The following is a 14,108-nucleotide window of genomic DNA, read 5'->3' as shown; positions in this document are numbered from 1 at the left end:
AAGAAAAATAATTTCATTTTGATCCATGTCAGCCACTGAAACACCCAGTGATTTTTATGTTTTAATGTGTCTCCAAAACTAGTTTAAGCTAAACGACTTATTACAGATGGGTCACTGTAGACATTTGGTCCTGGGTTCTTTCTTCCAGCCCCATGCTGCCAGAAATAAGACTTGGACTCAAAAATAAATTTACAAATACATTGGTGACATAGCGAGGCTCTTCTCTGACTAGATCATAACTTATCATAACCCATTTACTCTAATCTACATTCTGCCATGTGGCTGGTTACCTATGCTCAAGTATCATGTGTCCATCTTGTCACATATTCTGGGGTGAATCTCCCATGCCTGGCACTATCCCAGAATTATTTCTGCCTCTGGGATGTCCCACCTTCTACTCTACCCTTTCCCATGAGTTTTTTTAACCTGTTGACAGGTGCTGCATCCACACAGTACTCAAGATATTCTCTTTATAGGTCACCAGGTTTGCAAATGAGTTTCATTTTTCTAGATATTATCCTTTATCTGTACATGAAATTATGTATCCCTTTTCATATATTAAAGTTAGTGTACTGATATAAAATGTTACAATTTTGACACATTTCACATGCACTTCCTCTCTATCATAATGGGTTTTGCTTGCTTGCTTGCTTTTACCCATGAGTGTTCTCTAAAAAACAAATCCAGAGGCATGAGAAGGAAACAAATCTTCAGGTCTCCTACACACATGCATTTTAAACTTCTTTTCGAGTTATGATTATTTGAATAAAATTCTATCCCAAGCTTAGTTTTTGTTGCTTTTTCCTGTGTATTTCAGACAAGGTCTTGTATAGTCAAGGCTCATGTCAAACTTGCTGTAAGTTCAGGCTGGCTTGAGTTTGGGATCCTTCTGTGCTGGGATCATGGGTGAATACCATATGCCTGGTGCTGGCTTCCCTGTAAATCCTTTTCACTACTGAGATATGTGCAAGGTATAAAAAACACATGTATTTTGTCAGAGGTTTTCCTTATAAATAGACCCTGTTGTAATTTTGCTTGGTCTTTTGCTTTCCAGGCCAGTCCACTGCTCCCATGCAACCTGTGAGCTTCCCACAGTCTGGCCACCTCCAGCACGTCATGCTGGTCTTTTGGGAAAGCTATTGTATTTGTGAATCTCATCACTCAGTGTTTATCTCCCTTTTCTCCCAACATTAAATAGTAACAAATGGGTATTTTTATTAAAAGCAAGGTAACTGCCGAAACTGAAAAGCTGTTTGCCTTTGTGAACCTGTTTATTCCTTTAAAGAACGTAGAATTTGAGGAAGCTTTAGCTGATTATCGTTATACCAAAGTATGCAATATTCTTTCAGCTCTATTTATCTCTTAATTTGTATGTGGATCAGTTTTTTAAGGCAGGCATGGTGGCACCTGCTTAAAATCCCAATATTTAAGGGTCTGAGGCAGGAAGATTGTAAGTTTGAGGCTAGCCTAGGCTACATAGTCTGAGCTTGTCTCCAAATTCCTTACCTATTCTTCCCTCCCCAAAACGGAAAAAAAAAAAAAAAAAATGAAATTTAAAACAGTTAGTATCATGCTAGTTTAACCACAGCTGCAGTATTGGTAGCACTGGCAGAGTAAGAAAATCCCTGGGCTAGCCCCTTCTCTGGTTCCAGTTCTGGCCCAGGTCCTCTGACAGCTCAGATTAGTGTTTATTATCCGTCCCATGACTTGATGATGACCTTTATCTGTATATTGGATGCCCGAGGTGCTTCCAAGCCTCAGCGTGTGTGTATGCTCTGATGGAGACAGCTGTGGGTGGTGGTAGATGGTCCACACTGGGTGGCAGTGCGAGTGGTGGTAGATGGCCTATGCTGGGTGACAAGTGTGGGTGGTGGCGGAAAGCCCACTGGATGACAGATGCAAATTGTTGCTTGACACCAACTCTTAGAATATGTTCTCAAGTTTGACCTTGCTTGGGGGTTCATTTTTTAAAGGACTCTACTGGGATCTAAGATGTTTCCTGAGAAATGCCAGCTGATAGTTTTAAGTTGAGACACACTGTCCTAAAATTCTAATGACACACTGAGAAACAAAGAGTTAAGCTACCTAAAGCGTTGAAGTGACAGACAGAGGTTGCATTCAGTGTGCCTGCACCAAGGTTGCTGTGACAACCGACAATTACAGTCATGAATAATCTCTTTCAGTGCTTTGTGACTGATTTTTACAGTCCTTGAGTCTGATTCTTTATCTCCATTTTGACATTCTTGAGTATGGCTTGAAGTTAAATGATCATCCCCTGTTCTTTTCAGCTGTAGGAATAGATTTTTAACTGGTTAGAGGGGTAGGCTAAAAGAGCAGTTGGCTGAATCACTTGTGAGGGTTCTAAACATTTAGAAACTTGTCGGTGCATCTCCTGTGTCAACCTAGCAGCAGCTACAGCGGAGCCATAGTAAAGCAGTGAAACTTAACCACTCGATCCCTGGTACCTTAGGGTTTGCTCACCTAAGTATTGCCTCTATCTGATTGCCAGATGACTCCTAAATCCAAGAGGAAGAGCATCCACAGCCGAATGCTGCGGCCTGTCTCCAGGGCCTTTGGTGAGTGTGGCACCAATGCCAACCACTTCCTTACAACAGGGGAACACCCCAGCAGGGAGTTCACACTCTCCATAGGGATCCACTCTGTAACTTGAGAAAGATTTGGGTACTTGGTGAGGAGCAGCTAACTTAGAAATTATTTTCAGAGGCCAGGTATGGTTGCTCATTCCTGTAATCTTTGTACTTGGGAGACTGAGGCAGGAGGATAGACCTGAGTAAAAGGTCAGCCTGAGTATACAGTAAGTTCCAGGCTAGCCTGGCTACAGAGACCCTGTCTGAAAAACAGAACAAAGCAAAAGAGTATGTGTATAGATTTCTCAGGACTTTATTATTGCTGGTGATGGAACTGGGCTTCTCTGTTCTTTATTCCCTTTCTTTCTTCCCTTCCTCTGTCCCTCCATCCTTTGTTTCCTCTTCCTTTCTCCTTTCTTTCCTTCCTTTTTATTTTGTTCTGTTTTGTAGAAGGTCTGAGTCTGCACCCTAGATTGGTCTGAACTCAGCAATCCTCCTGCCTTATCGTCCCCAGGGCTGGGATTGAAGTTGTACTCTGCCAGGCCTGGCCCTTAGGCATTTTCTGACACACTCTTTGCATCACCCTTTGCTTTGTGATCTATTTTATTTCAGAAATGGAGTTTGATCTTGATAAAGCCCTGGAAGAAGTACCGATTCACATCGAAGACCCACCTTTTCCATCAATCCGGCAAGAGAAGCGAAGCTCGGGGTTAATCTCTGAGCTGCCCTCAGAGGAAGGCAGGAGACTGGAACACTTCACCAAGTTAAGACCCAAGCGGAATAAGAAGCAGCAACCTACACAAGCAGCGGTAGGTGTCCACAGGCCTCCTCAGGCCCCGTGTCCTTTCCTCCACCCCCTAAAGGTTCCATAACCTTAAATGGTGCTACCCACTGGGGGTTGAGTAAAGTGTTAAATATGTGAGCCTACACAGAATATTTCTCATTGGAACCATCACAGACAATGACAGGTGATCCCTGTCTTTGGGCCAGCTAGCCAAGCTTATGTAGCAGCAGACAACAAAGAGAGCCTGTCACAAAGATGGTGGAGGCAATAACTGACACCTAAGATTGTCCTCTAAATGCCATGTGTGTACTAGCACTCACACACATGAGCATGCATATATACAAAAAGTCTTCCACCCTCTGGTCTGGCCCGTGTGTATCTTTGCTGCTGATTGATTCCATTTGAATCCATTTTCAGAACCTCTGCTGAACTTGGCATTTTCGGACCTGGCACGTTCAAGAATACCTTAAACTAAAGATTTTTGAAACTGAGATTCTGTCTTCCCTGTCATCCTGCTTTTCTTTGTTTTTCCTCAGGGTCTCACCAGCTAACATGTTAAAAACCTTGTTGTAGTTGGGCATAGTGGCACATCTTGTTCATCCTAGCACTGGGGAAGCAGAGGCAGGTGGATTTTTGTGAGATCAAGGCCAGTCTTGTCTACATTACAGAGACCCGGGGTCAAACAAAGCAAAACAAGCAAAATCCGACCACAGCCATCACTACCCACCCGTACCATCCACCTAATTGTCCCTAATGCCCATCCTGGCTTCAGGCTTCTCTCCATCCTTTTCTTACTGTTTTCCCTGGAACTGATGATGACTGGCAGGTCTTTCAGATCTCCATGGAAACAATGCTTCTTCCAGGAAGTCTTCCTTGCCTTTTCCCCTCTAGTCCCAGAGGACAGAGATGACAGCTGGAAGGAAAAGCAGTTCTCATGGACGCGTGCTTGGTACACAGCCTGTGAAGGCTATCCTGATAGGAGAGGTTGGGTTTGTTTTTGGCTTTTACCCTGAGGTAGCTCTCATCACATATTCTCAACTTTCCCCTCCATGCCTATGAATTCTAGGAAGGCATGGCTTTGAACTCATAACCTGTAGGAATCTGCCCACTGCTATGAGTTGAGTGCTGAGCAGTGTTTGCTGAATAAATCGGGGATGGCTGAAAGCACAGAAGGCGCCGGGGTTTCTGCACTTGTCCACATGATCCATAACTCACTTTTGAAGATGGTGTTTAGATGTGTTCATTTTAATCTGAAGAGCTGGGCAGAGTTTCAGAAAGCAGAAAACAAAATTCTGGTGTATTTTTTTTCTTCCTTTCCAATATTTTTTTCCTTTTCAGCTTATTTGATTTTGGATTCTTACTGCATTGTTATACAAGCTTATATGCATAAGCATTATTGATATTTTATTTTAAATAAAAGAGAGGCATTATCAGGTAAGGAAGGAGACCTCTTGCCCTATGCTGTCTCTAACTCTGTACTCTAGATGGTGTACATGGTCCCTTTCTTTGGCTCAGACACTTCTGCAATTATTAACAACATGACATGAATGTGTAATGATAGGTTCGTTGTTTCCGTGACCTTGGAGAAAAAGCTTTTTTGGGGTTTGTGCATTTGATTGTTTATTTTGCTTTTATGATGCTGGGCATCAAACCCCATTGTCATGTGCAAGTTATTCCTCCTTCTTGCATTTAAAAAACTAAAAAGTACCAAGCATAGTAGTTACACACCAAGCATAGTAGACATACAGTCCTAGCAGTTGCGAGGCTAAGGGAGGAGGATCAGGACTTTAAGGACATCCTTCAGTACAATCAAGCTGGAAGCCATCCTGGGCTACAGGAGGCAATAATAATAATAACAATGGTAATCATCATCATCATCATCATCAAGAACCACAGAGGAGTATGGTCATTCACATGGATATACACAGTAAAGGTACATTAATTACCATATGACTTCTAAGCTCAGTGTTTCCCGAGAACCATCTCTTTTATAACAGCCCTATTCTTGATTACCCACTATTCCAGGTGAAAGTCAAAACGCCACCAATGTCTGGAGGGAGACATATCTGGACAAAGATGTGTTCACCTCATTCCTAGTGTTTAGTCTCAACAGTTGTCTGACTGCCAGGTTATTTTCCAGGGCTGTATACAACCAGCTCATCCTAAATCGATGTTGGCATGTCTGGAGTCTGCCTTTGACCTCCACTGTACCCTGAGCTTCCCTAGATATCAGAATTCTGGAAGCTGAAGCTGGTTCAGATCCCCACATGTCACTGTCACTGAGCCAGAGGTGGTAATTCTGTCACTCTTAATTTTTGTGCCAAAATGAGCAGCAAAGTTACATAAACATAAAAGTAAGAAGTGCTGATTCTCTCTTAAGGAAATAAACCAAATATGAGTGGCCATTTCTAGGAACGCAGGCTCATGTGCCGCCATAGAAAAGCTTTAAAGTTACAGAACAGAAGGTCACAAGTCACTATGTTCACAAAACCATCAGGGAGCTTTCCTGCCCTCTCAGCTTTAGAGCAAGTGGAGACTTGTGGGGTCAGGCCTAGAAGACACTCTGAGGTGGACAGTCACTGGCTAAGGGAGTGCAGAGCAGTTTTGTCTCCTGACCATCAGTCACCATTCTATCTGTGTTACCTGGAGTTCTCTGGAGGGACAGAACCAATAGACCATATATCTATGCATAATAAAAATGGATATACTGGAATGGCATCCACAGTAGGTGTTTTGTTTTCTGAGACAAGATCTTGTTTGGTACTCCAGGCTAGCCTCAAATTCGCTATGGAACTCATGCTGGCCTAGACTTAATCCTCCAGTCCTACTCTTCCCAGTATTGGATTACAGGCACGAGCCACCATCCTTACCCTTTCATCTTCCCTTCCTGATAGATTTCAATGCCCTTTCTCCATTGTGTTGCTGCCTCATTAATCTTCTTCTAAAGGATTGCCTTTTGGTTTTCCTCAGCCTCCCAAGTCCATTGAGCATTCTCCTGTATTGCTTTCATTTGATGCTTTTCTGACTGGTTTCCTCTGCATGTCTATTTTCCTTGATTGTTACCATGGGAGGCATGAATGGACGATGCTTATTCAGCTTCCTAAAGTGCTTTCTCTGGGCACATTTGATCACAGTGTCTCTAACAGACCCATATGCTGTCAATTCCTTCCGTCTGGCTCCTTCTGACTTATGAAGACAATACCAGGTGTTCACTATGCCCCCAAATATTTTCTGCTCAATCACTCTAGTGAGGGAGACAAGAGGGTTGTCTGAAGTGACTTTTCCTCACAGGACCCACTTACCTTCTAGCCATCCACAAATTAACCTTTTAAAGAGTCCATATTCATCAGAGGTGCATAGCATCAGGGACTTATCTGAGAAAGCTGGAAAGCTCCCAGAGGCGAGCGTGGTCCTGCCTATGCAGGGTGATCCCTGTTCCTTCTCCAACAGTCCTGCTGCTCTTTGCATCTGAGACTTGAATCACATCGCGTCATTGTCATTTTCTTTTGTTAGAAAATGAATGTTAACAGCATGTGCTTTTGGGCTTGAACTCCACTGACCTGATTCTATTCATCATAGTCTGGGTCTGGGCCCAGCTCCACCAGCTTCCCTCTAACCACTGCCTTTTAAAGTTCCTCCTGTGTTTTATCTAGCCATGCTGGGTGTCTCTCAACCTGTCTCCTCTGTTGAGGGCCTGGGAGGTGCAACCAAGGCCTGGAAACAGCTGCTCCTGAGGGGAGCTGTACTTTGTACTTTCCACCTCTGGAGCCTCTGCTCTCTCCATACTACCGGGGAACTCTGGGACTAGCTATCAAATCTGTCTCACAACAGGAAAAACTGGTGAGGCAGCTAAAGGAAACCACTCCTAGATATCCTCCTGCCTCCCCAGTACTGAGATTACAGTTTCCTTTGTAGCATTTTGCAAACATGAACTTTCCACAGCCTATTTGGTCCAGTCATACAGATCTCCCATCAGGCACTGCTTACAGTACCTTCTGTAAACCTATTTCTTGGGTGGATCTGGTGATACATACCTGAAATCCCAGCACTAGTGAGCAGGAGGACTGCTGCATGTTCAAAGCCAGCCTAGCCTGATCCACATAATGAGATCCAGGCCAGCCAGGACTACTAACAGACTGTCTTGAAACCCATCCCTCTCTACAGCTACACCGAGTTAAACATGCCTGATGTCATCAAAGCCTGTGCCCTACAGTCACCAACACTGTGCTCAGCATGTCTGTAAATTGGTTTCTTCCTCACTAGGCTATGGTTCTACACCTGCCCTCTGTTCCTGTAAATCACATGATCCCTAATTATAGTGAATCGTGGCCATGTTGTAGGTTGTTGAATCCGGCAAAACTGAAGGTGCATTGGGTTGACTGTGGAGTGAAGTCATATTTCTCTTGCAGGTCTGTACCAGCAACATCATCCCCCATGATGGAGAACAGAATGGCCTCATGGGCAGAGTGGATGAAGGTGTAGAAGAGTTTTTCACCAAGAAGGTGACTAAAATGGATTGCAAGTAAGTTTCTAGTCATTTACTCAAAACAGTATTTCATTCACATTTAAACAGCTAATGGTTGTAAGTTGTCTAGGCACCACAGTCTCATACAAGAGAGTTGCTGTTTGGTTGAATTTATAAAACGTGTTCTCCAACAAGGTATCAACAAAGAACTTGTTAGGGATTCTAATTCTCGAGCTCTTGCCCCTGACCCGCTGAACAAAGAACTGTTGGACCTGTCCCATACCCGTACCCACCCTTCACATCCAAGCCACACATCTGCTGGGCCAGGGGCTTTCCTCATAGTCATCTAGAAGATTCTGTTTCAGGGCAGTGAGCATCACACACTGGCATTGCATCCTTTCAATTTCTTATTCAGAATTTGATCTTTTGGCAGGCTGGGCAATAAAATGGCAGAAGAGGTAGTGCTGGGCCCTCCAGCTTACACTGATGTGTTGGTATTGACAGCTCTAGATCACCTATTACACAGATAAACCTCTGGGCATGCCTATGAGAGATTATCTAGATTAGGTCCATGGAGATGGGCAGATGCAACCTGATGGCTGGCTTCTGTATTGCATCCAGTCCCAGACTCTATGGAAGGGAGAAAGGCAGCTGAGTACATTCCCTCCTTCTTGTAGACTTCATACTGTTCCTATGACTGTCTCTCCATCATGGACTGTACCTTTGAACAGTGAGCTAAAGCAAACTGTTGCTTCCTTAAATAGCTTTTGTCTCTGGGCATTTGATCATGACACAGGAAAAGCAAATGATGTGTCCTCTGAAGACTTTCTTCTATATTTTCTTATTACTAGGATGCTGTTTCCTTAGAAGATAGGTCAATGATACTTTAACTGGAGGTGGGCATAGTGGCACTTGCTTACAGTCCTACAAGCAGGAGATTGGGGCAGGAGGATTACTATAAATTTAAAGTCAGCCTCAAAATCATATTCTAGGCTAACCTGAGCTATGTGATCCTGCCTCAACCACACCTCAAAAAAAAAATGTTCAACTTAAAACCTTTCTGTCTTTATATGTGGTTATTCTGAAGTTATTCAACTCTCTAACTAAAAGCTGATATATACCAGAACACACTCTGAGCTTGGATTATGTTTGTGAAGAATGCTTATTCAGCTTGGAGATGAAGTTCAGAATGTCTTAAACCTTGCTGATAGCCAAGGTCTGGCAGATGGGAGAGCTGGGGAAGCGCTTGCCTGGGCTGTGGATTGATGCGTCTTATCTGTACTCTGCAGGATGACAGAGTGGAAATAAGTTAAGTCTCATATCCGTGGCAGTGGAGCTTATAGTCGCTTGTAAGCTTTAGCACCTAATTATTGGTCGTCTTTTACACCGGTCTTGCAGCTTAACATAGCATAACTTAGCAGAAAGACCCACCGATATGTCATTTATTCTTGGATAGTTTTTTTTATAATGCTTAATTTGTCCTCACAAATTAAGTGGTGCTGATTGTTGGTATCACGCCTCCTCTTTTCTTCTTTTCTTTTCTTTTTCCCCTTCTATACAAGTCTGCAGTATAATCCTTTAAGAGTTTGCTTGGGTTTTTGGTTGTTTTAGAACGCAAGGATTAGAGGACTACATTTTCAACTTAAAAGAGCTAAGAAACACCAACACAAACAGTGCAAGATGGAGACTTCCCTCTTGATGCATCGCTGCCACTTCAGACAGAATTCTGTTCACAATTGATACCAGGCCTTGTTCTTTCCCTTATCACTTCAGAGTCTTTTGTTGTTCTATATTCTGGTTTGTTTTTTTTTATTGTTTGCTTTGCTATTTTATTTTATTTTTGAGACAGTTTTACACTGTATCCATGCTATTCTGGAATTCACTAAGCAGCCCAGGAAAAATTTGTACTCTCAGTCACCCTCCTGCCTCAGCTTCCCACATGCTGGGGTTCCAGGAGTACACTGCCACATTAGGAACTTCAGAATTTTAGTATAGGCTACCATAGTTCTTGGCCTACAGTCACTGCTGATAAACACATCAAGATGGCTGTCATGACTCTAATTATAGATGCCATTGCTGGGCTCTTCACCTGATAACTGTATTACTGAGAAATGTGTGAGCAGTGGATGTGGACCAAGTGTTCTGTCCCATCTGCCCCACCGTGACTTCCTCTCCTGACTAGCAATTTTGTTCTCTGCTTGTCTTTGAACGATATCTGGGGTAATTTGTAATATGTAGCATCTGTTTTCTTCAAAGATGTTAGTCCAGAATTCTGGTCATGTTTCTGTGAGCAAGGACTACATGGCTCACCTTTCATCAACTATCAGTGGGACCCACATAAAGTTGTGATTTTTTTTAAATTACATTTTGTTATGAAAATAAGTTGTCACATATTATGGGACATGTGGGAAATATTAAAAAATGAACCCGCCAACTCCCAGAGGGGCCAGGCCACACTTCAACAACTCTCTAGATCCCAGGTGATCTCACTCGCTCGGTCTCTCGGCCCACCTGTTAGGCCACATGGCTCCCACTAGGCCATCTCTTGGACAGGGCCCCCGAGTTCCTCTCACTTTCATTGCAATGCCCCATGATCCCCTGGTTATCCATCTCAACACCTAATTACCCGGTAGAATCAAGATTCTTGATGCTTAATTAGCCAATCAGATTTATGTATCAATAATAACACAGTTTACAAGATGCCAATACAATAATTTCAGAGCCAAATGATAATGATAAAGCTTTAACACAATTATTCTAACCTTTTGATAACACCACGTCAGCCTCCATTCTGGTTCTCCCCCTCTCCTCCTCAGACCTCTCTCCCTGTCTCCTCAACTCCTCATTCCACCTCCCTTCTCCTGTCCAATCACAAGCCTCCCACTGCCCTAATGTGATTGGACAGGGAAAATCCTGCAACACAAAACGTCATAAATTAGTGTAAAGAAAGCTTGAAGTCTGTATTACTTGTTCATGATTTTAAATGTCGAGTAAATTACAAGGCTTGAACTAAAAACACCCTTTATTTCTTTACCCACTCCTTCCTCCCTAGAAGCAACTGGTTTTATTCCATTAACTGTTCACTTGGCTCCCACTTTCCTTAAGAATACTTCTTTCCTACTTTTCAGTTTTCAGTAGTAATTCTGTCAACATCTGACTACAGAGGATGATAGTGTATCCTTTCTACTCTCTGACTGCTGAATTCCCTCTCTCCCTCTCCTTCTCCTTCCTTCCTCCCTCCCTCCCCCCTCCCCACCCTGACTTCATTTAATTATATGATAATTTTTATCAGCTAATTATTCAGTGGTTGCTTCAGTGTGCTTCCTTCTAGCCCCGTGTCTACCCCTGTTGTGTGTGGTATGCTGCGGTCACGAGTCCTCTGGTTCAGATGCTGTCTTCTCTGGAACTCACCTTCTGTTTACTTAGTTTCTGCCACATTGTTCTCCTTTATTCACTGCCTGTAAATCTCTCAGTTCACACTCATCTGGTCTTTGTGCGCACATCTCACACCTGTGCCCCCCCAGGTTCCAGGATGCTGGCTTAGGGGCCGGGGAGGAGGCATTCCCTTCCTCCTCTGCAAGTGACTTCTCTTCACCACTTCAGTGGGTCTTGCCTATTTCTCAGAGGCTGAGATTTACACCCTTGTTTTCATGGAGTGCCTTCATGGTTACTTTCTAAGAAAGGGGTGCTAGCAGTGTATTTCCATAACGTTAAGATCCTCCATTTTGGCTGACAGTATTGCTGGGTATTGAATCAGGTAAAGCATTTTGCTTTAGAATTCTGAAAACACTGTTCCTTAATTTTTCTATCTTCTAGAATTCCTCTAAGAACCCAGTGTCATCTTGAGTCCTGATCCTTTGTGGCATGATTTTTTTTTTTTTTCTCTTCTCTGGAAACATTTGGTATGTTTGTATTCTTGGACACCAAAATGTTGTGGTGCTGTATTCCAGAGGAGAGTACAGTTTTGCTATTCCACTTTGTTGGCACACATCCAGTAAAGTGTCTGACTCTCAAAATCATGCCCATGGGTTCTTGGGTTTTTTAATTGTTTCTTTTGTAAATCTCTTCTGTTTCCTCAATACACTTTCTGTTAAATATCTTCTATTCAATCTGGTGTTTCCTCTGTTCATTTATTAGCTCTCTCCTCCTCTCCCGGGTTTCTTATTTGCATGCTCCTCCCCCACCCCCCCATTCCAAAGTATTTCTTCAGCTGTGCTGTTTAACCTTAAATGTCCCACTTCTGTCACATTTTGCTTTTATTTCTGTTTTGTCACTTGGCTATGCCACATACCCCCAGTTGTATTGTTTCTCTGGTTCGCCCTTCAGGCCCTGAGTTTGGGGCAAGCTGGGGATTGTTGACCCTGGGACTTGAAAAGTGGAAATAACATTTGGAATCTTGGCTTTCAGCCAGTCTTCCCCATGCCGCAAGCTTCCCAGCCACTTCCACTTCCAGAAGTACCCTGCTCTGCCCTGCTGGCTGCAGCCCCGAGGCTCTAGCGGCTCCTGGACCCCTAGTTTATATTTCAGTTGCTCAGGTCCATGGAGCTATTTTGTATTAATTGGGCTTTCAAGTAGTGTTCCTATCCTCACCTGTGTGGTTGGGGGTTTTTGTTGTTCTTTTTGCATTTGTCCTTTTTTTCAATGTTGATGGAGTTTCTGAGGAGCTATGGGGAGGCCCTGTCTCCAGCTTTGAGTAGCCGGTCCCTTGTGGTACTCATTATGTTTGTTTTTTGTTTTGTTTTTTCATTTTTGGTTTTTCCCCAGCATCCCAAGTTTTTTTTTTTCTTCCTGAAAATATATCCCCAAATTTAAGCTTATTCTGACTAGTTTTGTTTTTAGATACAGGGTCTCCTGTAGCCCAGCTAACCTTGAACTTCATATAGTTGAAGCTGACCCCTTCAACTCCTGACCCTCCTACTCCATCTCACAAATACTAGAGTCACGGGTATTGCACCAGCTCCCTGGCCTTGAGTCTTTTGTTGGTCCTTCCAGCACTGTATTCCATTTAAGCAAAGATCCGAATATTTGCCAGGGTTAAGCATTAAGTGTTGGATTTCTTCAGTTACCTAATAATTACTGATGTTCAAGGAAGCCCTTTTCAGTGTTCCCCAAATTAAATAAGGCAGTTGCCCAATTATGACCCAAGACACCCCAAGACAGTTCACTCTTAAGCCTTTAATAGTTACAGAGCACAAGTCTATCTTCAATCCTGCCTGACTCCTTTAGATTGGTTCATAGTCTGTGCGCTTAGTTTCCTCATTGGTAGCTATGGGGAAGATCCTCGGTTCTTATGTGTCTAAGCCCAGGCTTAACCTTTTAAATGCTACAGAATGTGGCTGTTTATGCAGTGGTCACCTTCATGTTCATTGACTAAGTCCTCATGGAACTTGTCTTGATGGCCAAGCCAACAGTTTCTATGTCTTGGTTGTGGTGCAGGAGGTCATCCACACGCTCCTCAGATGCCCACGAACTCGGGGAAGGAGATGAGAAGAAAAAACGGGATTCTCGGAGGAGTGGCTTTCTCAACCTAATTAAATCCAGGTCCAGATCTGAGCGGCCACCCACAGTCCTGATGACCGAAGAGCTCTCCTCCCCGAAAGGGGCAATCCGGAGCCCACCAGTGGATACCGCCAGGAAGGAGATAAAGGTAGCCGAGCACAATGGTGCTCCAGAACGCACAGAAGAGATGAAGACACCCGAACCCCTGGAGGAGGGTCCAGCAGAGGAAGCTGGCAGGGCCGAGCGCAGTGACAGCAGGGGCAGCCCACAGGGTGGCCGGCGCTATGTGCAGGTGATGGGCAGCGGGCTGCTGGCTGAGATGAAGGCCAAGCAGGAGCGGAGGGCAGCATGTGCGCATAAGGTAAGGAAGGGCTCCTTTGTCCGAGTTTGTACGTTTGCTTTGCTGGGGAAAGCGATACAGAAAAATAGCTTGTTGGTTAAATAGAAATGTAAATACTGGGTGCCCGAGAGATGGCTCTGTGGTTACGGACACTTGTTGCTCTTATAGAGGACCCTGGTTCAGTTCCCAGCACCCACATGGTGGTTCAGAACCATCAGTAACTTCAGTTGCAGGGGATCAGACACCCTCTTCTTAAGGGCACCAGATACATATGAGGTACATATACATACATATGCAAGTAAAACACTCATAAAATAAATCTTACAAAGAAAATGTTTAAAAATGTAACACCTAAAGATTTATTCCCCAAAAATTCAGAACCCAGATTCCAAACTACTCGCTTGTCTACCCTGCCCCAGGCCAGGCTTTGTC

General features: G+C 43.7%; 1 protein-coding gene across 11 annotated transcripts in view; it reads left to right on the top strand.

Annotated features, from left to right (window-relative positions):
• The window catches only part of Carmil1 (capping protein regulator and myosin 1 linker 1), a 276,607-nt gene that overhangs the window by 245,183 nt on the left and 17,316 nt on the right, over positions 1-14,108 (top strand). For all 11 annotated transcript variants that reach the window (XM_031358897.1, XM_031358895.1, XM_031358896.1 and 8 more), the window contains 4 exons: positions 2,510-2,576; positions 3,201-3,397; positions 7,782-7,894; positions 13,274-13,697. In XM_031358897.1, coding sequence (XP_031214757.1) covers positions 2,510-2,576; positions 3,201-3,397; positions 7,782-7,894; positions 13,274-13,697 — 801 coding nt within the window. The remainder of the gene's footprint in view (positions 1-2,509; positions 2,577-3,200; positions 3,398-7,781; positions 7,895-13,273; positions 13,698-14,108) is intronic.

The sequence above is a fragment of the Mastomys coucha genome, unplaced genomic scaffold (assembly GCF_008632895.1).
Source record: "Mastomys coucha isolate ucsf_1 unplaced genomic scaffold, UCSF_Mcou_1 pScaffold7, whole genome shotgun sequence".
NCBI lineage: Eukaryota > Metazoa > Chordata > Mammalia > Rodentia > Muridae > Mastomys > Mastomys coucha.
The sequence above is the reverse complement of the archived record's forward strand: the minus strand, read 5'-3'. Positions and strand labels throughout refer to the sequence as shown.